The sequence below is a fragment of the Apodemus sylvaticus genome, chromosome 15 (assembly GCF_947179515.1).
Source record: "Apodemus sylvaticus chromosome 15, mApoSyl1.1, whole genome shotgun sequence".
NCBI lineage: Eukaryota > Metazoa > Chordata > Mammalia > Rodentia > Muridae > Apodemus > Apodemus sylvaticus.
The window spans coordinates 68215658-68241568 of record NC_067486.1 but is presented as its reverse complement, the minus strand read 5'-3'; the positions used below and the strand labels follow the sequence as shown (position 1 = coordinate 68241568).

The window sequence follows — 25911 nt, the reverse complement described above, 5'->3', positions numbered from 1 at the left end:
AGTAATGTTGAGGAATTATATAGTTGATAGAAACTTCAATAATAGATATTTACATTCAATTTAGGGGACCATATATATATATTTTTTCAAAACATACACACACATATACATACAAACATACATACATACATACAAACAATTATACTTAAAACAGTAGTTGTTTTTTAATTGTTTTTGTTTTGAGACTGGGTCTTACTGGCTGACTTAGAACTCTGTGTAGACCAGGTTGACCTCTAACTCAGATCTGCCCGTGTCTGCCTCCCAGCCCTAAAATTAAAGGTGTGGGCCACCATGACTATCAATTCAACTGGTTTTTTTCTTAATGACTTACAGCTCTGCATGTACGTGGTGTGTGTGTGTGTATGTGTGTGTGTGATAAAACTCAGGGCATCACCATTGCTGGTGACTCTATCATTGAGTTAAATCCTAGCCTCACAGCATTTAGTTTTTTAGCTTATTTTTACATATTTGTTGTCTAAACTAGTTTCAAACTCATAAGCACCAGACATTGTTTTGACTCAGCTTATAAGTAGCAAATTGTTCCCACAAATGAGTATCTCCCCCAACTAGTTACATCGTGATTTGGTTAGATTGTTTATCTGTTAACTGTTAAACATTTAATAGTAGCTCCTAATTCCTTAACTAGAATTTCCCTTCCAATTCACCTTCTTATATTGTCTTTATACTCATTGTAGTTAACATTGCCAAATATCTTCAGATATACAGTAATTAAGTCTTACCTTATAGGGACTTTTTTTAAGATTGTGTTGGGTGTGTGCTTGTCCTCCACTCATGAGTGTGAGTATTCACGGAAGCCAGGAGAGTGTCAGATCCCTTGGAGCTAAAGTTGCAGGTGTTTGTGAGCCCTCTGATATTTATGTTTATAATTATTTTTTGTTTCACTATTATGTATTTGGGTTTATGGGTGCCATCAGTTATGAGAAGGTCAGATAACAACTTGAGGGAGTCAGTTCTCTCCTTCCAAAAGTTGGTCTAGGGATCCCGGAAGTCAGGCCTTTAGTGGCAAGTGTCTTTTCCACAGCGCCATCTTGCTGGCCTATATGATTAGAGGTCTTACAAGCTACTGTTTTTCTGACAGTTAAGCCCAAGAATATTAAGCACTTTTAATATTTGATTACAACTTCAAATAAACTGATTTTAAAGATAACATACCATTTAGTTTTTGGTTTTTCAAGGACATGGTCTCATTGAATAATCTCCACTGTCCTGGAACTCATCGGGCAGACTAAGCCGGCCTCAAACTACACTGTCTCTGCCTTAACAGCTGGTACTGAAGGCCTGTGCCACCGTGCCCAGACCCCATTTGTTTGCGTTTTTAATTTTTTTTATGTGTGTAGATGTTTCCCCCTTGCATATATGTCTGTGTACCATGTGTATACCTGGTGCCGTGGAGGCCAGAATAGGCTGTTGGATCCCCTAGGAATGGAGGTAGAGATGGCTCTGAGCCACCATATCAGTCCTGGAAATCTAACCTGCGGTCCGGGAAGAACAGTCAACGAATGCTCTAACCACTGAGTCAGCTGCTCTAATACAAGCGACTTTCAAGTTGATCATAATGCTTTAGGATTCTCCTTCCTAGGTAAAAAAAGAAAAGAAAAAATTTATAAAATAAAATTTTTACTGAATTATTGGTGAGAAATTATATTGTTTCTATGTTGAAAACTTTGAAAAGAAATTTTTTTAAAATGTATTTCCAGTGCTGGGGATCACATGCAGGATTAGGCATATAGACTACTGCTGAACTCTATTCCTTACTGAGAATAGGGTTTAATCTATATGTTTAAAATTGTTACTGCGTAAGCCAGGCAGCGGTGGCGCACGCCTGTAATCCCAGCACTTGGGAGGCAGAGGCAGGTGAATTTCTGAGTTTGAGGCCAGCCTGGTCTACAGAGTGAGTTCCAGGACAGCCAGGGCTATACAGAGAAACCCTGTCTCGAAAAAACAAAACAAAAACAAAAACTGTTACTGCGTTTATCACTGTGTATGTATGGATGTGCTCATGTCTTGGCACATTGTTGGAGGTTAGAGGACAGATTTTGGAAGTCAGTTTTCTCCTTTCACTGTGTGTGTACTGGGAATCAAATTGAGGTCATCCGACTTGGCAGCAGGCATCTTTACCCACTGAGCCATCTTCTTAGGCCCAGAATTTCTCTGACTAGGGAGATGGCTCAATTTTCAGAGTACTGGCTGCTTTTCTGGAGGACTACATTTTTACCAACCCCAGGGCGTCCTAGGGACTGCATGTACATGGTCTGAAGAACCACATTGAGGCAAACATTCACACACATAGAAAATAACATGTCAAGATTAGAGTTTATATTTTAGTATATATTATATATTTTATATAGGAAATTCCTTTTCTGTATACTACGATCTATTGAGTAAATACGTCCAAGATTACACCTATGGTAGCTTCTTCCTTCATAGAATACAGTTTATTACCTATTTGTTGATGCTTCTTTACTATATCCTCGTGCTTTAATGTGTGATATAGCAATAATTATATCGATTCTACCAAGCCTATATTTTCCATGTTGTTTTATGGGTTTTTTGTTGTTGTTGTTGTTGTTGTTGTTGTTGTTGTTGTTTTTTGAGACAGGGTTTCTCTGTGTAGTCCTGGCTGTTGTGGAACTTCTTCTGTAGACCAGGCTGGCCTTAAACTCAAGAGACCTACCTGTCTCTGCTTTCTGAGTGCTAGGATTATAAGTGCAACCATGCCAGTCTTTAAGAATTCAGGGAGGCTGGGCATTGGAGAGATGGCTCCACAGTTAAGAGCCTATAACCCCAGCTCTAGAGGTGTGTGTCACTTATAGCCTCTGAGTGTCCTGCACTCATACCACATACTCCCACACACATAATTAGACTAAAATAAAATTTAGGGAGGGTTAGGGATTTAGCTCAATGGTAGATAAATTGCCATACAAATGAAAGGCCCGGGGTTCAATTCTTACTAGGGGCCAGGGAAGGAGGAGCAAAAATTGCATTTAAAAAAGGCCAACATAACTACTGTGGTTTGGCTGTAGTGTGGAACAAGCTTTAATCCTAGCACATGAAGGCAGAGAGATGCAGGCAGATCTCTGTGATTCTGAGTCAGACAGGGCTACATAGGTACATGGTGGGACTTTGTCTCAGAAAAAGAGGTGGGGGAGGGGGAAGGAGCGAGAGAAGGAGGAGAGAAAGAAGGGGGAGGGAGGAGAGAAGGGGAGAGAGAGACAGAGACAGAGACAGACAGCTTAGTTTCAGATTGGGCAGATGGTTCACTGGTTATGAGCACATACTGCTCCTGCAGAGGGCTCAAGTTCCATTTCCAGCAACTGTGCAAGGCAGTTCACAACAACCTATAATTCCAACCTAAGGAGAATCTGAGGTTTCAACTATGCATATATCTCTCCTATACCCCATAATTTAAAAAAATTAAAGGTGTGAGGGACCAGAGATAGAAAGAGATCATTTTTTAAACTTTTCTTTTTATTCTTTGTAAACCATTTTAGCTTTCTGTGTAGAAATCATTTACTACTTTTATCTTGATTACTGTAGTTCCTAAAAACTATGTGTTTCACTTAATCATGTGAATATATTCCTAATTAAGGAAAATGGGTGTCATAAATAGTTTTTCATTTTGATATTTTTTCACTTTTTTTTTTTAATAGAGAAGAAGTTCGTGCTCCAATTCCTCAAAAGCAAGAAATATTGGTGGAGCCAGAGCCTTTGTTTGGTGGTAAGTTCTCTTTGCTTGCTTACCCTTATCTGACTGTTGCGACTTGCTCAGAGATTTTGTCTTCATTTGTAGAATCAGTTTTTATCTTACATTTCTGTATTCCCTCTTGGGAAGCTGTATTCCTTTACAGAGAATAATATTGTTCATTAACAATTGTCAATATGTTGCAGAAGGCTGGTTTATTTTTGTTGTTGTTTTTCTTTTAAGGAAGGGTGTCACTATGCTGGCCTAGCTGGCCTAGAACTCAGAGACTGCCTGCTCTACATTCTAAATCTAGGATTGAAGACACGCACTACTGAACCTAGCTCCCCGCCTCCCCCACTCCCTGCCTCTTATGGAAACCTCTTTTATTATATTAAAATTAACTCTTAATTTTATGTTATATATTTTTCTGAATATACACTTAATTAATAACTCCTTATTGTTTTGTATACTTTATAGTCTCTTGTTTTAATTTCTCCAAGTTCTATTCCTACTTTGGATAGAGGGAAAAAATAGTCCTTATTGCATACAAAAAACTTTTTATTAGTCTTGGCATATTCAGAGTATGCTGAAGTATGGGATATTTAATCAACTTTAAAGAACAGTGGTAGTTTAATAAGTACCTGCTTACCTGTATGAGGAAAACGTTTTTAGGTATTGCTTAAAAAATAGAGGATTGAATCTTACTGTGGTTGGGCAAATATATATTGTATTGAAACACTGTTATAGGAAAAAAGTTTGAAACACGAAAATAAGAGACCCATTTTAAGTTTTGTAGAAACGTTAGTGTAGGAAAGGAAATTAAAAAATTTTTATTTATTTACCTATAGACCAGGCTGCTCTTAAACTTGGAGATCTGCCTGCCTGTCTCCTTAGTTCTGCGATTAAAGGTGTGTACCAGGCAAGAAGGAGAAATAATTCTTTTAAAAGCTAAAATCCATTAGATGTTAATATTTCCTCCCTAAGTATAGCACTTTACTTGCATGTATCAGGCACTAGATTTAATCCATCTATATTGAACATATATGGATTCTTTTCTTATCAATATTACAAAACAGCAGAGTAATCATTTAGAAAGCATTTACATTGAATTAGGTATTGTAAATAATCTAGAGATAGTGTAAATCATACAGTTCACTGAAGGATATGCTCATGTGTGCATGTGCATTCATGTGAAGGCCAGAGGGTGAGCTCCATCCTTACTTACCTTATTCATTGAGGCAGAGTTTCTGAGTCAAACCCAGAACTCTCTGGTATAGTTGGTTTCCCTGGCCACCTTGCTCTGGGGAACCCCCTGTTTTTGCAGTGTTGTGTGACAAAACTTTTTCTGGGGAGGCACAACATAAGTCTACACACCTCAGATACAGGGTTTACTACAGGTACAGATACCATCAAAGTTCATCTTGATGAACTAATGAGTTTTACTGGGCTTACTTACAGGAATATGGGTGAGGGATCACTTAAAGGAACAGAATAACTCAAAGGCAACTGCATCATCAAAACCCATCTAGCATGGATGACAGTTTACAAAGCTGGAAACCTGGAATACACTGCACGGCCTTCAGGCAGCTCAATAGGTTAAACAATGTCCTTTTCAAGTGCCTTAGTTTTAAGCCTCTTCCAGGCAGCCCAACTGGATTTTGTTTCTTCCAAGCAGCTGGTCTGCTCTGAGAGTCTTCTTTATAGTCCAGCTTTTATTGCTAACTTTGGCAGGAAAGGGCCTAATTAATCTGGTCAGTTTCAGGAATTTCCTGAAATTCTTTTGAGTCACTTTCCTGCTTAAAGCTCTTGCTGCAGAGAGGAGCGTTTTAATCTCTGAGGAAATCTTATGTACCACCTTCCAAGGCTGGGATTACAGATGGGTTGCCATGCCAATTAGGTATTTTACCTTGGTTCTGGGAATTCATATATAACTCCTCAGGACTGCACAGCAAGTCCTTTTACTGCTATGCCCCATGCTCCACTGTAAATTCACCTACATGTTATAGATAATGAAAGATGGGGAAGTATTTGACAGCTTCATGTTACAATTATAAGGTAGTCAATTAGTCCTCCTAAAAAGAGGACACTATTTTAGTTACTTCTTGGAGGTTTTAGTTGGTCCTTTTGCTTGTGGCAAGGCAGCACATGTCATAGTGAGAGCATATGATGTAAGAAGCTGCTTAGTTCTTGGCAGCCAAGAAACAGAAAAGACAATAAAAGAGACCAGGGTCTCGAATTCCCTCCAGGGGTGTGAACCCAGATGACCAAAGCTTCTTTGCTAGGTCCCAGCTCTCAAAGGCTCCAGTAGTACTATGTTGGGAACCAAGCCATTAACTTAACAAGGGCCTTTGGGATGATGCCCAAAATCATAGGAAGAAGCATTTTTTTTCAAAGCTGTTGGATAGAGATGCTGTATCCTCAATACAAAGCAAGCAGAAGATCCAAAGTCTATGGGACTGCCTATGACTTAGAACAATGAATTTTAATCAGACAGAGTTTAAAAAGCTAACTGATTATAGATTTTGACTTGTACAAACCATTTTTAAAAGATTTTTCTTAGCCAGCGGTGATAGCACACGCCTTTAATCCCAGCACTCTGGGAGTCAGAGGGAGGCAGATTTCTGAGTTCAAGGCCAGCCTGGTCTACAGAGTGAGTTTCAGGATAGCCAGGGCTATACGGAGAAACCCTGTCTACCCAAAAAAAAAAAAAAAAAAAAAAAAGATTTTTCTTTTATTGTTTGTTTGTTTGTTTGTTTAGTTGAACTTTTTTCTAGACAAGGTTTCTCTGTAGCCCTGGCTGTTCCAGAACTCAGAGATCTGCCTGCCTCTGCCTCCCAAATACTTTGATTAAAGGTGTGCACCCACCACTCATTTTTTAAAAATATTAGTTGTGTGTGTGTTTATGTACATGTGAGTGCAGGAGTACAAGGAACTAGCATTACAAGTAAGGTGTGTATGTGTGCATGGGTGTGGGTGGGTTATTCTGGAACTGACATTATAGCTTAAGATTTATTTTTTAATATTTCTGTGTGCATGAGTGTGTGTATGTGGGGGTTGATTATGTACATGTGAGTTACCCAAGGTGGTTAGAATAGAAAATGGGATATCCTGGAGTTGTTATTACAGGTAGAGAGGTGTGTTTGTGTGTGTGTGTGTGTGTGTGTGTGTGTGTGTGTGTGTGTGTGTGTGAAAGGGGGGGGGAAGATCCTGGAGCTGGCATTATAGGTAATGTGTGTGCACAGCATATGTGCATGCAAAAAGCAGTGGATTCTTAACTGTTGAACCAACTCTTCAACCCAAATTTAGCACGAATCATAACACAACCACGACTAGTTGAATTTTGGTATAGTATCAAAGGATATTCACTTTTATCTAAAATGATATTGTTTCTCTGTTTACAACAATTATTTCTGTGTGGGGATTTAATATTCTTTCTATAAATAAAGCAATAGATTTAAAATTATTCTGATGATATAAAAATCCCAGCTGTTTTTCTCTTAAGCTAGGTGTTAACAGAAATTTATAAAAATATGAAACTGTATTGGTCCTCTCATTAGATTGGTTTTCTCTGCTAGTCTTTGCATTCTACTATGATATCTAATGCCTTCCTTATGCATCTGGATTCTTTTAGCTTTTTATATAACTTATTCTTTTTTGGCCTTAATGAATATCATACCTATTGAGTGGGCCGAAGGAAGATTCCAGAGAAATGATGTTTGCTTATGGTAAATGGTTTGCAAGAGCCAGGGGCACTTGGAGTGAAAGACTTGGCTTAAAAGTGTTGTAGTGCTGGGCGGTGGTGGCACACGCCTGTAATCCCAGCACTCTGGGAGGCAGAGGCAGGCGGATTTCTGAGTTCGAGGCCAGCCTGGTCTACAAAGTAAGTTCCAGGACAGCCAGGGCTATACAGAGAAACCCTGTCTTGAAAAAACCAAATCCAAAAAAAAAAAAAAAAACCAAATCCAAAAAAAAAAAAAAAAACCAAAAAAAAAAAAAAAGTCTTGTAGCTTGAGCTGAAAAGATGACTCAGTGGTTAAGAGCTAGAGGTCCTGAGTTCAATTCCTGGCAACCACATGGTGGCTCACAACCATCTGTGATGGGATCCAATGCCCTCTTCTAGTGTGTCTGAAGACAGCTACAGTGTACTCACACATAAAATAAAGTGTTGTAGCTTGAAGAGAGGCTCTTAGTAGAGGTGTGTGTTTATGTACATGTGAGTGCAGGAGTACACTCATTTTAAAATAGCTTATTTTACTTGTAAGCTGGCTAGAAAGCTGGCAATATGAAGTGACAGTAAGAGCACAAGGGTGGCTGCGTGTCTCCCAAAGGGACAAATGAGGGGTGATAGGAAGTGCAGGGGACTATTTACTAGCCTGCTTTGGGCAGTTTAGAAGTAGAATATTTCCCTATTACACAGCTATTCTGTGTCTAGTCATGTAACAGACTTGCTTTAACAGTTGGTAGGGTTAAAATCTGTCAGTGGTGAGTGGTTCAACATAAAAAGTTGCTGCCCGATGACTTGAATTTGATCCTTTGGGCCCATGATTGAAGGAGGATCAATACTGATAGTTGTCCTTTGGCCCACACACATGGACTATGGCAAGCACACAATAAAATAAAGTAACCTTGTCATATCACTAGTTCTCAAAGGCTAGATACACGCTTGTACGTGGAGCACTTAGAAGGCTGAGGTACTAGATTTTGACCTGTCTTTAAAAAAACAAAGGAACTACAAAGGCACTGAGACTAAAATATTCCTGCTCCAAGCATACATTTTAAATAGGATATCCTGATTAAAAATAGTTCAAAGAGTAAAAAGAATATTCTCCAACTTTTTTTTTTTTTTTATAAATAACTTACTTTTATTTTATGTGCATTGGTGGTTTGCCCTGAATGTATGTCTATGTGAAGGTGTTAGATCTTAGAGTTAGTTTTGAGCTGGGAATTGAACCCAGGTCTTCTGGAAGAATACCACATATTCCTAACTGTTGAGCCATCTCCTCAGCCCCTCTACCGGTTTTTTTTTGTTGTTGTTGTTTTGTTTGTTTGTTTGTTTTTAAACAGGAAAGATAAGCAGAACAAAAAGGATTAGTTTTATTTTTATTTCATTTAGTTGAGACAGGATCTTTCTATGTAGCTACGGCTGTCCTAGAGCTGGCTATGTAGACCAGGCTAACCTTGAACTCTGAGTACTAAGATTAAAGTAATGTGCCACCACTGCCTGACAAAGTTCTGTTTATTTGTGTGTGTGTGTGTGTTTGTGTAAAAGAGAGAATCAGACTCTGTTACATAGCTCATGGTTATGAGCTACCATGTGGTTGCTGGGAATTGAGGTCCTGAGTTCAAATCCCATTAACAACATGGTGGCTCACAATCATATGTAATGGGGTTTGATGCCCTTTTCTGGTGTGTCTGAAGACAGCAACAGTATACTCATGCATAAAATAAATCTCTAAAAAAATGCTTTGCTTTTAACTTAGTGATTCTAAGAAAGAGGTAATTATTCTAAGTAATGAAATGCTTAGTTTGTAGAAAAAGATGCTTTAACATGGGGTAAGAGACTTTTGGACTTTTTTTGTCTTCTAATCATTATTAATGCAAGGCATTGTTTTGGTTCCATGCTGGCCAGATTTACCATATATAAGTCAACTTAAACTGTTACAGTGAGAGAATTATTTAAAGTCTCCATTTTCAGTTGGCCATGGTGGTGCAGGCCTTTAAATCCCAACACTCAGACAGATTGGTGACCAGCCTAGTCTACATAGTGACTTACAGGGCAGTCAGCTATGTAGAGAAGGGACCTTCTCAAAAAGTAAAACAACAGCAGCAAAATCTCCATTTTTCTATGTTGTACATGAGTAATTTGTTACTTTTTTTTTTAAGTTTGAGAACATTTTTCTATGGAAGATAACATATTAATGAAGTCATTTTAAATCTTATGTTAAAAAATGTATGATTAGCCCCTAGAACTATACTGAATTAAATGTTTATATTTTTAATTTTTGTCTGGTTTCTTTATGCCTAGTTCTAATTTTCTTAATTAGTGTGATAAGATGATTGAATCACGTGTCCATAGCTTGACTTTTGTTTGAGAACAGAGCGTGTGCTTTCCCACTTAGCTTTGCTTTTTTGTTGTTTTGTTTTGTTTTTTTGAAACAGGAATTCTCTGTAGTGCTGGCTGTCCTAGAAATTCTTTTTTTGTCTGTTTGTTTTGAGGGCGTAGTATTAAGGATATAGAGGTTTTAAAATACATTGAGGACTGGAGAGATGGCTCAGTAGTTAAGAGTACTGACTACTTTTTGAAAGGACACAGGTTCAATTCGAAGGACCCCTGTGGTGGCTTATAACTAACTGTCTGTAACTCCAGTTTTAGGGCATCTGACATCCTCTTCTGGTCACATAGTTCACAAGCTTACATGTAGGGAAAATACTCATACACATAAAATAAAGCAATAAATAGAAATGCTTATATGAGGGATATCTTTAGAATTTTCAAAATTAATGTTTTAATTTTTAATCAGTTCTGTTTTTTTCTACAGCTCCTAAAAGGCGAAGGCCAGCACGTTCAATATTTGATGGTTTCCGAGATTTTCAAACTGAAACTAGTAGGTATTTATGAACCAGTCTCTCAGCTCCCTCTTCCCCTTCCTTTGTGTTAAAAAGAAAAAAAGATGATTAGTATTATTCCTAAATACTTTAAACACTTAACAGTGTTTAAAAAGTGAAATTAGAGACATCAAGATTTTGGGTAAAGATTACTGAGTACCTAGCCTGAGTTTGACCCCAGAATCCACATGGTGAAATGAGAGAACTGACTCTTGTAAATTTTTCTTGACTCCACATGAATACCTTGACACCCATGTATTTACACACACTGCCCTAGTTATGAGTATTATTGCTATGGTGAGACATCATGACCAACAGCAAGTTGAGGAGGAAAGGGTTTATTTTATTTGTGTTATACTTCCATGTCATAGTCCATGATTGAAGGAAGTCAGTAAAGGAGCTCAAACAGGGCAGGAACCTGGAGGCAGGAGCTGATGCAGGCCATAGTGGGAGGGAGGGATACTGCTTAACTGCCTTCTTAATAGAACTCAGGACTGTCAGCACAGGATGGCGCCACCCACGATGGGCTGGGCCCTCCTGTCAACACTAACTAAGAAAGTACCCTACAGCTGTGGGTTACAACCTCCTTTCAGGGAGTCTCATATCAGGTATCCTGCATATCAGATATTTGCATTATTATTCATGACAGAAGCAAAATTATATTTATGAAATAGCAATGAAAACAGTTTATGGTTCAGGGTCACTGTGGTATGAGGATCTGTATTAAAGGTTTGTAGCATTAGGAAGGTTGAGGTTACTGATCTATATTTTGTCAATTGAGACTCCTCCTCTGACAAGTCGAAATAAAACTAATTATAATTAGCACAGCTCATACCTTTTTGTGCAATAGATCAGAAGTATCTTGACTCGTACTTGTAAAAGAATTCTAAAGAATGGTCAATGTATATTTATTTATTTGTTTAGGATGGTGTATAGGCCATGATATGCACATGTCCTCTAATTGGAGGACAGCTTATTGGAGTTGGTCTTTTCCTACCATATGGGCCCTGGGGATCAAATTGGGGCAATCAGTTTTGGTAGCAAGTGCCTGGACTTACTGAGCCATCATCTAGTAGCCAAGGATAGTTATTTTATATGAGAAATGTTTGGACTGTGTCTGGTTTTATAACTTATAGTGAGCTGGTCAAGGCATAGATAGGTCCTGTAACTTTAGGAATGGTTGAAAGGGGCTTAAGTTACCAAAGGAATCTGTGCTCTTTTAGTAGATGGTGCCAGCAGTGTCCATAACCTCTACTGAGAGTCTTTAAAACTAGGAGCTAGACACAGTGGATGAGTTAGGATTACTCTGAGAACTAGAGAAATGGTTCTGAAATCTTTCTTCTGTTGCTTATGAATATGTGAAAACATTTTGAGTTGGTAAGGTTATTGTGTGTATGTGCTATTAGGGACCAAATCTAGGAAAGCACTCTGCCACTCAGATGAGTCCTCATCTTACCGTGAATTTGTTTTTGTTTTTAATGGTGTTGGGGACTAAACACAGGGAGGGTCCTGTGTATACTAGAAAAGAGTAGGTTCTATAAGCTAGATCCCCAGCTTAACTTTTCTTCTTAGTGTGAGATAGTCTCTCAATAAGTTGGCAGAGGTTGGTCTTAAACCTTTGATTTTTCTTGTGTTAGCCTCCCAGGTAGTTTTGATTATAAGTCTGCACCATTAGGCCTGGCCAATATGACTATTTGTAACTAATTTAATTTTTTTCCTTTTAACGGTTGGCCTAGAGAACAACCTTTAAATCCTAAATTGTTTTTTAGTCATCATTAGCTTTTTGTATTTGAGGCTAAGCATGCTGTGCAGTATTCTTCAGTCAATACAACAAGGTCTTTTGTTTATTATGTAATTTCATACTTTCATTTTATGGCTAATTAAAAACTTTTCTATATTTCTGTGTTGCAGTTAGGCAGGAACAGGAATTAAGAAATGGAGGAGCAATAGACAAGAAACTAACTACCCTTGCAGATCTATTCCGGCCCCCAATTGACTTGATGCACAAGGGCAGCTTTGAAACAGTAAGTTGTTGGAGATTCTGTGCTATATCTATGAGTCGTTTTTACCATTTCAGTGTCTTATTTGTGTGTTTATTTTTTGAGACAGTGTCATATGGGACCTGGACATACTGTGTAGATTAAGCTGGTCAAAATATCAGATATTGATTGGCCTGTCTCTGCATCCTCTGTGTGCCATGTGCCTTTTATTTTCTAAGAGAAAAAAAATCATTTATATAAAGAATAATATATATTATATATAAATAATATCTTAAAAATAAATTATATATAAATATTATATACAAATGATATAAATAATCATTTATATAAAGAATAATTGGTATCTTAACTATTTCTGCATAATATTCTTAGAGGTTACACTGACTTCTGTTTTTATTGGGAATAAATGAAGTATATTTTTAACATAGTGTACAAGATTGGTGTTTTTGTTTGTTTTGAGACAGGGTTTCTCTGTGTAGCCTTGGCTGTCCTAGAACTCACTCTGTAGACCAGGTTGGCCTTGAATTCACAGAGATCCATCTGCCTCCCCAGTGCTAAGATTAAAGCCATGTGCTGCCAGGCAGTAGTGGCACATGCCTGTAATCCCAGCACTTGGGAGGCAGAGACAGGCGGATTTCTGAGTTTGAGGCCAGCCTGAGAAACCAGCCTAAAAAACCAAAAAAAGAAAAAAAAAGCCATGTGCTACCGCTGCCTGGTTCAAATTGTAATATCTTTTTTTTTCGTTAGATAACTTATAATATCAGTGCTTCTGTTTAAGTAGCTGATTTTTCTTAATTGTGTCCCAAAGCTTAACTAGTGATATTGATAATTTGGTATGTCAAAGGCAAACTATAAAGTGTTTCTTTTAAGTAAAAAGGTGAAAGTTCTTGGTCTATAGTAAGAATGGATTATGTATGAAATTAAGAAGACGGTAAAAGAGTTTGTGCTAGTTTTGCTGTCATGCCTGACATAAAAGTTTGGTCTCAGTGTGGTAAAAGTTGGTAGTTTAACAATAGCTATCGCTATACTTGAGAAACAACACAGCAGCTGCTCCATCCAAGAAGCTGTGTCTCAGATTGAGATTCCAGTCTGGTGCTGAAGGCTTACTAGGGAGCTGGAGTCTATGATCCAGTGATCACATATGTACATGGAGAAAGAAATGGGCTTATAGACGTGCACTCTTCTTCCTCCGATTCCCATCCAGCTAGTGCTGGTGCCAGCTAACTTGAGACTGTGCCCCTTTTCCCAGCCACGTGCCACGGGTCTGTGCTTTCTGAGGTATACTAGAGAGACAGGAACATTTTACCAGCCCTGTATTTCTTCTAATCCAGTCAAGTTGACCGCTATCACAAGGATTATGTGCAAAGTTATACTGTACAATACTAAAAATTCTAGATATCATTTTAAAAGATTTATTATGTATGTATATATGTGTGTATAAACATGCTATAGAAGTTGCGGGGGTGGGAGGATGGGGGTAGCAGGGGGCATCAGATTCTCTGGAGCTGTGAGCCAGTGGACATGGGTTCTAGGAACCAAACTCCATTTCTCTACTTTGAGACTACAACCCAGCCTCTAGATACCATTTTTAAAGCCATACTTATTACTAATCATTGATAATTTCTTTTGGGGGAGACAGCAGGATGTCGCTCTATGTAGTCCTGGCTGTCCTGGAAGACAGTGTGTATTCTAGGCTGGCCTTGAACTCAGTTCTACGTGTCTCTGCCTACCCAGTACTGGGGTTGAAGGTGTGCACCACCTACACCCTATTAGAATTTGTTACAATGTATTTTAATCATATTTATCCCCGATTTCTCTAACTCCCAGATTCACACCCAATCTGGGCATTCCTCTCAACTTTGTAGCCCTGTTTCCGCTTTTTCTACAACCATCAAGTCCAGTGTGTGCAATTCTTACCCCGATGGTCCAGGGAACATCCACTCTACCAGACATGGTCACTCTACCAGGGATGATACTCTTAAAGAGAATCGGTTCTCCCTGCCCCAGAAGCCATCATCTGTCAGTAGCTCCTCAGTTGAAGGAAAAGTTCATATCTTTCCCTTTATACCCCATGCTAGAATGTTGAGTCCTGTCATGGTCCAGAAGATAACTAACTGTTGCAGTCTGGTCCTCTCCAATTTCTGGCTCTTAAAATTTCGACCCTCTCTTTCATGATGTCATGATGGTCCCTGAGCCTAGGGCTAGGAGAGACAATGATATAGATGTCCCGTGTGTGGCTGAGCCCTCCACTGATACTTCTCTCTGGACCAATTGTGAATATGTGTATTAACCACTGTCCTCTACACAATGTCATTTTTAAAAGAATGCTGAGTGTCTATATGGAAATGTTACTCTTATAGGCCAAAGAGTGTGGCCAGATGCAGAATAAGTGGCTGATGATAAACATTCAAAATGTACAAGACTTTGCATGCCAGTGCCTCAACCGCGATGTTTGGAGCAATGAAGCCGTGAAGAATATTATCCGGGAGCATTTCATTTTCTGGCAGGTGAGAACAACAGTTGATTAAAAATGTCTTAGTATTTGTTTTTATAGCATAGGATGTTGTAGAGGCAGAATGGGCTATAAACTGGGAAAAGTGAGTTCAGTCATACTTTAGGGGCATCTTGACAAGTCTATCTACAGCACCACAGCTCAGTAGAGACATAGTAGAAGCCACACAGCTTATGTTTCTCTAGAAGAACCATCTGAAAAAGACTCAAGGGAAAAGAGAAATTAACTTTGGGTTAATTTCCCTTTAAGTTAAAACTTATGGGGGTTTTTTTTGGTTTGGTTTTTTTTTTTTTTTTGGATTTGGGCTTTTCGAGACAGGGTTTCTCTGTATAGCTCTGGCCGTCCTGGAACTCACTCTGTAGACCAGGCTGGCCTCGAATTCAGAAATCCGCCTGCCTCTGCCTCCCAGAGTGCTGGGATTACAGGCGTGCACCACCACCGCTCAGCTTAATCATATGTTTTAAGTCAACATATGATAGAATATTAACATTTAATGTCATTATGTGTCTGTTTGAGTGTGTGTGTTAAATTCTCAAGATAAGGTATATATTGCATATTTATAGCATGTCATCTTAAATTAGTCTATTTTATCTATTTAATAGCTATGCAATACTAATAGATCGAGTGTAAAAAGATCTTAAGAGTGTTGGAGAAATATTAAGACATGTGTTCTAGCTTGTGTTTGTTATTCTTTTACTGTTTGTTCTTAGCTTAGTATTCCTTAGTATTCCAGCTGTAAGCCGGGCGGTGGTGGCGCATGTCTTTGAGCCCGGCACTTGGAAGGCAGAGGCAGTTCCAGGACAGCCAGGGTTACACAGAGAAACCCTGTCTCGGGAAAAAAAAAAAACCAAAAAATAAATAAATAAATAAATCTAGTTAAAACAGGTAGCCTACCTGTTTGGGTTTCACGGCTGTGAAGAGCAATGCCTAACCAAGGCAACTCTTATAAAGGCAAACATTTAATTGGAACTGGCTTACAGGTTCAGAGGCTCAGTCCATTATCATCATGGTGGGAAGCATGGCAGCATGTAAGCAGATGTGGTCCTGGAGAAGAACTAAGAGTTCTACATCTTGATCTGCAGCCAGAGGGAAGCATGCCCCCTCCCCCCAGCCCTCACCCCACCCCTGCACTGGGTGGAGCCTAAGCACTAGGAAACCTCAAAACCTGCCTATACAATGGACACCTAACAGTGCCACTTCCCATGGGTCCAGCATATTCAAACCACCACTACGGCTAATTTCCCTTTTGTTTCATTCTGTTTAGTTGGTTGGTTTTTGGAGAGGCTTCCTACTTTGGATTCAGCCTGGGGCCACCTACAAGCAAGTCTTCATCCTCCTTAGTTTATTCATTATTTATTTATTTTTAGGTTTTTGAGACAGTATTCCTCTGTATCCCTGCCTGCAACCCACTATGTAATCCAAGATGGCCTCTAACTCACATAGATCCCCCTGGCCCAGCCCAAACACTTTTAGTGTTTGAAACCACCACAAGTAATGCTTTGGACTCGTAGTCCTCTGACCTTACCATCTAAGTAGCTAGGGATTATATCCTAGGCAGGTCTAGTTTTTAAAAAGTTACCAAAAACAACTAAGTAAACTTATCTAAGATGTACTACATTTTGTTTTTATTATAAATTTGTGTGTTTTATATAGTGTGTGGTATGGAGGTTGGAGGACAACTTTTGGAATTGGTTTTTTTCTTTCACTGTAGGTTGTTGGGCTTGTGTTGCAAGCACGGCTATCTGATGAGTCAGTCCTTTGCTAGCTTCAATGGCAGAGTTCCTTTTATTTTAGTCAAATATTGACTGAAGATTTCTGCCTAATAAAATGTTGGGTTTTCAAGCTTATACTCTTAGTATATGTGACTTATTAGGATACAAATGCAATGCTAGACATTGTGGCACACTTGGGAGGCAGAGGCAGACAGATCTCTGAGTTCAAGGATAGTCTGGTTATATAGTGAGCTCCAGGACAGCTAGAGCTATATGGGAGACCCTGTCTCAGAAAAAACAAAAACAAACAAAGTAAACCATTCACAGATGGGCTAACACTTGAAAAGGAAATACCTCTTTTGAACTGAGAAAGGAGGAGGTATGGGTTGGTGTTTTATGATGTTTTCAAAAGGGGCCAAGAGTAGGATGTTAAATCTGTACCTTATTACTTCTGCTTTAATATGGGGGTAAGAACTTAAAAATGTTTGTCAAGGCTTATTTGGAGAGCCCATTACCCTTAATAGATAAGAGATTGTGATCAAACTTTTTTTAAGAGGTTTTTTTTTTTTTTTAACATTTTATTGGCTTAACAGGTTTATCACGACAGCGAGGAAGGTCAGCGATACATCCAGTTTTATAAACTGGGGGATTTCCCCTATGTTTCCATCTTAGATCCACGGACAGGTAAGTTATATCAAATATAGCCTTTAGTTTTCACAACTGATTAATTTTTGACTGGATCTAGTTTCAGCAATGTGATAGTTAAGGGAAGTTTTCTTGTTTGTGTAAACAACTTTGGGTGTGTTTATTTAGGGAATCTATTTCTGGAAACTTGAGAGGTAACAACATTTTGTATTTGTACAGTTTGTTCTTTCAAAGAAAAACTGATACAATCAATTATCTTTATAGGGTCTCCTTAGGTTTTCTGTTATTAAATTGATGAGATAGTTTTAGTTACTTGTTGTATTCCTCTAGAGAACTAGAGGGTGAGCTCTTTTTATTATTATATTTTATCTAGTTTCTGCTATTTATATTTTTGCTTTGTTTGAATATCTTCTTTCTACCTGGCTATGCAAACATAATTTTCCTCTCATGAAGGATGAGAATCTTACCTGAATTTTAATTGATGTAGTTAGTAGGTTATGAAGATACTGTGTGACTTCAGTGAGAGATGGGGATATGAATTTGTAGCAAACTTTTATGTATATGTCAATTATTTAATGACTGTGGTTAGAAAATTATTTTATGTTTAAATGTCTTTATTTATTTATTTATTTATTTATCTTTTAATCTTTAGGTCAGAAGCTAGTAGAGTGGCACCAATTGGATGTATCTTCTTTCTTGGACCAAGTAACAGGGTTTCTGGGTGAACATGGGCAACTGGACGGACTTTCCAGCAGCCCTCCCAAAAAATGCACCCGATCAGTAAGTATAGGTGATAGGCAACTAAGTGTGCCTGTATGGTGGCATTTTCTGTAAAATGTTTAATGTTCAAATGGTATTTATGATAAGGAGTGGAACTGGCCTCTGGTAGCACACATCTTGAATCGCAGCACTCAGGAGACAGAGGCAAGCACAGGTGGATCTCTGTGAGTGTTGTGAGGCCAGCTTGGTCTACAAATTGAGTCCCAGGACAGAGTAAGCCTATTGTGGGGTGGGGGGAGGGGGGGAATATATATAAATGTGTGTGTGTGTGTGTGTGTGTGTGTGTGTGTGTGTGTGTGTGTGTAATGAACAGTTATGCTTTCTGGATGTACTGCATCTTAGCTATCTTATCTTTTAGTGTTTTTTAGTGTTTACCTATCTTATTGTGATAGTGTTTTACAGAAAAATTTCATCTTCTTAATGAAAGCATAATGTGTGTGTGTGTGTGTGTGTGTATCCACATAATTGTGTGCATGTGTATATATGTATGGTACAGTTTTATGTTTTTATTCATTTTATGACCTAAGCTTACATACAGAAGCACAGATAAAAAATTATAGGAGCATTGGTACCTTTCCAGCAGTGGTTATACCACTAAAGAAAATGTCATTCCTATTCCCAGCAACCATTAATTGCTTAATTTCAGGGATGGTTTGAGCCTTGTGAGTCCCTTCTATGGCAGGAGGTCGATGGGTCCAATCATGTGTGTGCTCACTTAGGCAGGTGAGCATAGCCACTATATGTTTAAGAGCTCCATAATTTGTCATGCCCAGAAGACACTGTTCCACATCCCTCCATTCCACCCTGTCCCTCACATCTTACGTTCTTTCTGCCCTCTCTTCCACCATGTTCCCTGAACCCTGGAAAGGATGCTGTGGATGCTGTAGTCCTATTTATGGCTGAACATTCAACATGTATTTTCTGCATTTTAACACTTATGAGGCTTTGCAGAAGAAACTCCTGCAAAGAAACTGCTGCCTCTGTCCACTACAGAAGGAAGCTTCTGTAACTGCAGCTGACAGCAGCACTAATCTGACTGCTGGAGGCTCTCAGTTTTCTACCCCAACTCCTAGAGACTTATCCCACTACTAGGAGTTTCTAGGTCTGGTTATATGTTTCCTTTTTTAAACTCATGTCTGTGCAGTATGTGTGTGTGTGTGTGTGTGTGTGTGTGTGTGTGTGTGTGTGTGTGTGTTGACATCAGAATTCTTACTCATTTGCTTTCCTTGCCCTACTTAATCCTTGAGGCAGGGTCTCAGCTGAACCCAAGCTCATCAATATGGTAGTCTGGTTAGACACTGTGTTATAGGGTCCCCTGTCTCTGCTTACTGAATGCTAGAATTATAGGCTGCTACATCCACTGAGCATTTGTAGGGGTTCTGGGGAGCTGTGCAGGGGTCCTTCAAGGGCTTTTGGAGGAAGTGCTTTAACTACTGATTATCTCTCTTGTCCATGTTTCTTTTAGATGTACTTTATTAGGCTAATGGGTTTTTTTTTCCTTTTTTGAAGATAGGGAGCCAAGGTGGCCTTTGAGGCCAATGATACTCTCGAATTCCTGAAACTGCTGCCTGTCTCCTACCACCATTCCTGTATTCCTTTTCTTCTTAGTTTGCAGAGTGTCACATGCATGTGATCCCAGCACTTGGGTGACTGAGTCAGGAGAATTACTGCAAGTTTGAAGACAAAGCTATATAATAAATTCTGTGTTAGTTCAGGCTACAGAATGAAAGCTATCTCAAAAGTCATAAACAAAATAAGTAAATAAGAACTATAGAGCAAGTAATACATGGACTTTTTAAATTATACGTATTTTTATTTAAGTCATTTCTTTAGTTTTGTTTTATTTTATTTTAGGTATATGAGTGTTTTGCCTGTATGTGTACTACATACATGTGTGCACTACCCTCAGATACTACAAGAAAGTTTTGGATCCTCTGCAACTGGAGTTATGGATGGTCATGAACCACTATATGAGTCTTAGGAACTGAGTTCAGCTCTAAATTCCCACATCAGGGGGCTTATAGCCAGAATCTTGACATCTCTGGTGTCTGTGGGCACTTGCACTCATGTGTGCATACCCACAAACAGACAGAAATACATACACAACATTAAAATGATAAAAGTAAAATTTTTTAAAAAAGCTAACAGGTTCTATTAATTTGAACCAACTCTCTAGCCCTAGATGGACTAGAAAGGGGCTGGAAAGATGGCTCAGTGGTTAAGAGCACTGTCCGCTATCTCAGAGGTCCTGAGTTCAATTCCCAGTAACCACATGGTGGCTCACAACCATCTATAGTGGGATCTGGGGCCCTCTTCTGTTGTGTCTGGGGAAAAAAAAAAAAACAGAAAAGAGTGAGTATTGGATAGTAACCTGTTGCTGTAGACAATTAACTACTCATCAACCTGGTGGCGTTTGTGCATTTCTCACTTGCCCTAACGGTCTAGGTTCCCAAGTGAAAGGCACACATGCACACAACCTTATATTTTAATATGCCTTAAACAGCTCAGTGACTGGGCCACTTCATAACCTCCATGTGGCTAGCACATGCTCCCTTCCAATATTCCTGACTCATCATATATTCCATCTTGGCTGCCCCGACCCAGACCTGCAGCTCTCCTGGGCCACCAACCCTGACTCTTCTCTGCTGGCTGTGCTCTCTCTTCTGCGCCTCTCAGGCCTGGTCTTTACTCCTTTCTCAGCGTGGCAGTTCTCTCCTGTCCTGCTGCTTCCTCAGTCTTTCGTCCAGGAATCCTAAAGTCCTGCCTCTGTCTCCCTGCCCATCCACTGGCCACTGACAATTTTATTTACCAATCAAAACCAAATGGGAACAGGGCCCTCCAGCATCTTATGTGCAGACATACCAATCGATACCTGTGTAATTTGGGGGACCAAATTAACATAATAAGTAGCATTAGACCAAATCCACATTAACCTGGTGCTGTTTGCTGTACAATGTTACTGCAAATCTAGTCACGTAAGCCATTGCACATCCTATAAATAAGTACCTGCTTTATGTGTGTGGTAAATTAGGCTTATGTTTGTTTGTTTGTCTGTTTGTTTTTTAAAACAGGTCTCTGTTACATAGCTTTGGCTGTCCTGTAATTCACTTTATAGACCAGGCTGGCCTTAAACTGGCAGTTATCCACCTACCTCTGCCTCTCTAGTGCTGGAATTAAAAGTGTGTGCCACTACACCCAGATCCTTTTTTAAAAAAATTATTATGGGGCAGTAGGAAGATTGACCCTTCTCCCCCCAGAATAAGTGTAGCCATGTTCCATGTCTGGCAGCTCTTTTATATTGTTGCTATTACATGCCTGCCAGTCATTGACACAGAAATGATTCTGCTCAAGGATGCTGACCACATACCCTGTTTTGTTCTGAATGGTCTGAATATTTTCTATAAGGTTTGCTAATCTCAAGACAGTCCACAGAGCTTTACATAGGACCCATCAAATCAAAGGCCAACACGAGCTGTTATGTCTAAAATATTTTGAGTCAGAGCTGACTACCGGGCAGCCCTTCCATTTGAGCTCACTATGTTTTTTGTGGCTGACTCTGAAGTACTAATAAGCCAAAAGTTATGATTATAATACTCACTCTCTGTTATGTTCTGAAATACCCCTGTTCAAGCCCCGTCCACCAGCCTCCTTATCTTACTGAGGGCCTTAGGGCTTAAAGGTTAGCTGGTGATACTTTACCTAGTAAGCCGTCTGCTCCCCTCCTTGCCCTTTAAACTTTGGACCTTGGTTTTTCCTATAAAAAGCCTACCCTGAGAACAGACTAGTGCCACAATTAGGTTTTTCCTTCTTCTGTATAGTCAAGGCTATTCAGAGAAACCCTGTCTTGAAAATCAGAAGGAGGGGGGGCGGGGGGGGGGGGGAGAGAGAGAGAGAGAGAGAGAGAGAGAGAGAGAGAGAGAGAGAGAGAGAGAGAGAGAGAGAGAGAGAGAGAGAGAGAGAGAATTCAAAACTTTAACAAGAAAATATTAGACATTTGCCTTTCTCTGGCTGTTAAGATGGCTCAGTGGGTAAAGGCACTTCCTAGCAAGCCTGATGGCCTGAGTCGAATCTCTACAACCCCTATGGTAGGAGAGAATGGACTCCTGACACTGTCCTTTGACTTACCTGTATGTGTGCACACTTACTACACCAACTTAAACATAAACACAGTTTAAATACATTTCAAAGAATTTGCATTTCTAGTTATTATAATGAAGTTTTTCATTATAATTATTAAGCTTTTGAGAATTTAATTCGTCTAACCCCAAACATCCAAATGTATTTCCTTTGGGTTTTTCCTTTTTTTACTCTGAGACAAGATCTCCCTGTATAGTGCATCCTAGGAGTCAAACTTACAAGCTTCCTCCCTCAGCCTCTCCAAAAGTGTTAAATCCTGGGATATAGCATGCACCATCATGTCATATTTTGGTAATGTTATTTTCTTGTTTTGAATATTAAGAATCATTGCATTTAATGAAAAGCAAGGGAGATATGTTTTCCTGATGTTTAATCATTTTAAAGAATTGTAGTTTGGCTTTAAACATTTTTTTTTTAAACAAAAAGTAATAAGCTCTTTTCTTAGCTTTGCTCATTTTGAGCTTAAAATATCCTGTACTAGGTTCTGTGAGAGCTTTGTGTGTTTATTTGTGGTTTAGACAGGGTCTTGCGGTATAATACAGGCAAGCCTAGGACTTCAAGCAGTCCCGCACCTCTGCTTCCTAAATGCTGGCCATGTGCTGCCGCCGCCACATCCAACTTATGATGGTCTTTTATCTTTGCCTTTAGAACATTCATTCCAATGAGTCTTTCTGTACTAAGTTCTTGCCCTTGCGCCGTAGAAGAGACAGATTCCACTTTGGCAAAAGTCATAATGGCAAGTTGGCTGGGCAGTGGTGGCACACGCCTGTAATCCTAGCACTTGGGAGGCAGAGGCAGGTGGATTACTGAGTTTGAGGCCAGCCTGGTCTACAGAATGAGTTCCAGGACAAAGGCAGGTTAACTAGTTTGTTTTTTATACCCTGTTTGAATGTCTTTTTGGTTTAACTATTTAAATTTTTGTTTTGGCTGCACCTCACAGGAGAGCCTCATAGACGCCAGTGAAGACAGCCAACTGGAAGCTGCCATCAGAGCCTCCTTGCAAGAGACTCATTTCGACTCAGCACAGGCAAAACAGGATAGCCGCTCAGATGAAGAATCTGAATCGGAACTTTTTTCTGGCAGTGAGGAATTCATATCGGTTTGTGGCTCTGATGAAGAAGAGGAGGTAGAGAATCTTGCTAAGTCCAGAAAGTCTCCTCATAAAGATTTGGGGCATAGAAAAGAGGAGAACAGAAGGCCACTGACAGAGCCCCCAGCCAGAACTGAGCCTGGCACAGCCACAAACCATCAAGGATTGCCAGCCATGGATTCTGAGGTCTTGGAGATGTCACCTGAAAAGTCAGATGGAATAGTGGAGGGGATAGATGTAAATGGTGGGTTATGGTATAGACCTGCTTTACCTACTAAACTCGAACGTACTGAATGACTCGCTTTAGTTACTCTCCCATATTAAACACCTATGTATGTATATAACTCTTCTTTAGGACCAAAAGCACAGCTGATGCTGCGTTACCCAGATGGGAAAAGGGAGCAGATCACTCTTCCAGAGCAAGCCAAATTACTGGTGAGTTTATCCCACTTACACATTTGTTTAAAGCAGAGACACTAATTGTGCTGCTAGGGGTCAAACCCAGAAGCTATGCATTTTAGGCAAATCCGTACTATACTATATCCTTACCCCAGAAAGAGGAGGAAACTGAAGTCAGACCCTTGACTTCTGAGAGAGTTTATCTGATACCAACTGGAAACTCATCTTACAAGAGTCTTAGGTTTTTTGGGTTTTGTTGTTGTGGTTTGTTACTTGATTTTCTGTTAGGTTTTGAAGCAGGGCCTTACTGTGTAGCACTGGCTAGCCTGTAATTCACAAGTCTCACTTCATAGCCCGGGTAGCCTGAAACTAAAGCAGTCTTTCCGCTTAGCCTAACCAAGTGCAGCAATTATAATCACAAGCTACCAGGCCCATCTCATTTAATTATTTTATTTCCTTTTAATTTAGGCAAGTCACAGGCCTGCCAGAGCTTTTCAGTTGTGTGTTTGTGTGCAATATACTTACTTCTGGAAGTCCAGGATCGTTTTTTTGGTTTGTTTTCTAACGTTTTTCTTTGTGTGTGTGTGTGTGTGTGTGTGTGTGTGTGTGTGTGTCTGTCTGTGTCTGTCTGTCTGTGTCTGTTTTGTTTTCAGGATAGGGTTTCCTTTTGTAGCCCTGGCTGTCCTGCAACTCAGTTTGTAAACCAGGCTGTCCTCAAACTCAAGAGATCCACTTGCCTCTGTCTCCTGTGTGCTGGAACTCAAGCTGTGTGCACACCCAGTGGATCTAGGATTTCTTAGTTGCTGTTACTAAAACAGGTTGTTCTGTGTCTCTTCTGTAGTCTGTTAGCCTTTTTTTTTTTTTTTTTTTTAGTGCTTATGACTTTATTCCATTCCCCTCTTTGTTTGCCTGTGAGTTTTATTTATTCCTTGATTTCTACATGACATCACCTATCATAGTGATTCTAAAGGTGTATTTATTTAAAAATTACTGAGCAGTGATTCTTTTTGACTGCTAGAAAAGAGAATTGGTCTGAGTAGCATAGTTTAACCTCTGGGTGGGCCTCACTCCTAACCCCACTTTGGTCAGTACCTGTACCTGGCCTGATACTATGCCTGGGATTAGTCACTCTCCTTATTTCAGTAAACAAAATATCTGATAGCAACAACTTAAGGGAAGAAAGGTTTCTTTTGGCTCATGGTTTCAGAGAGATTTCAGCCCTCCAGAGCAGGATAGACATGGCAGTGTGAGAGCCTCGCAGAGGCTCCTTGTCTTGTCATGGGTACTAGAGACTTGTTTGTGTGGCTGTGAGCCAGGAACAGAGAACAAGACCTTCAGAGTCCTGCCTGTGGTGACCTACTTAGGCCAGCTGGACCTTACCCCCAAAAAGCTCAGAAAACAAGCCTTAGGAGAGGCCGTTTAAATGGAAACCATACAGCTGAAGATACTTAGGCTGATTGTGGAAGACTGACAAGTAGTAGTTTCTGGCTAGTGCCAAACACCAAACTACCACTGTTTAAATGGGACAAAGGCAAGAGAAAGAGCAAATATAATAGGTACCTCTCTTTCTTTGTTTCTTTCTTTCTTTCTTTCTTTCTTTCTTTCTTTCTTTCTTTCTTTCTTTCTTTCTTTCTTTCTTTCTTTCTTTCTTTCAACAGTGCAAAGAAAAAGTTATATTTAGAATTAGCCATGCGGACTCAGTTTAGAGGATCCCAATTTTGTAGGCAACATCTAGAGCGTCATAATCAGGAGCCAAGCGAGCATGCGCCTTATTGTTCTCGGTGGCCCTATCAGGGTATTGACTTCTTCATGGCCCTGACATGCACAGTGAACATAAGGGTGGTGTTGTCCTCTCTCTTCTTCATGGTCGGGGGAATTTGATGATAATACAGGGGTCAAGCTTGTTTCTCCTGGGCACGTTCTTTCCAGGATATTTTGGCTGCCTCCAGAGTTGCAGGGTCTTGGGCCACTGGAAAGTGGGTGACATTTGGATCTTCTTTATGTGGCTGTGGACGCCTTTCAACACTGCCTTCTTAGCTTTCAAAGCCTTCACTTTGGCTTTGGGAGAGGGCAGGAGCTTTCTTCTTCGCTTTCAGCGCCATCTTGGCCAGGTACCTGTCTTAGTTAGGGCTTTGATGCTGTCAACAGACACCATGACCAAGGAAACTTTTTTTTTTGGTTTGTTTGTTTGTTTGTTTGTTTGTTTGTTTGTTTGTTTTTTGAGACAGGGTTTCTCTTTGTAGCCCTGGCTGTCCTGGAACTCACTCTGTAGACCAGGCTGGTCTTGAACTCAGAAATCCACCTACCTCTGCCTCCCAGGTGCTGGG

The 25911-nt window shown here is 39.7% G+C and overlaps 1 protein-coding gene across 1 annotated transcript in view; it reads left to right on the top strand.

The window, feature by feature from the left end:
- Positions 1-25911, top strand: part of Ubxn7 (UBX domain protein 7) — a 62155-nt gene that overhangs the window by 27747 nt on the left and 8497 nt on the right. The window contains exons 3-10 of the mRNA XM_052157794.1: positions 3672-3739; positions 10243-10308; positions 12221-12333; positions 14670-14816; positions 17127-17217; positions 17831-17958; positions 23036-23429; positions 23541-23620. Of these exons, the coding sequence (XP_052013754.1) occupies positions 3672-3739; positions 10243-10308; positions 12221-12333; positions 14670-14816; positions 17127-17217; positions 17831-17958; positions 23036-23429; positions 23541-23620 (1087 nt within the window). The remainder of the gene's footprint in view (positions 1-3671; positions 3740-10242; positions 10309-12220; positions 12334-14669; positions 14817-17126; positions 17218-17830; positions 17959-23035; positions 23430-23540; positions 23621-25911) is intronic.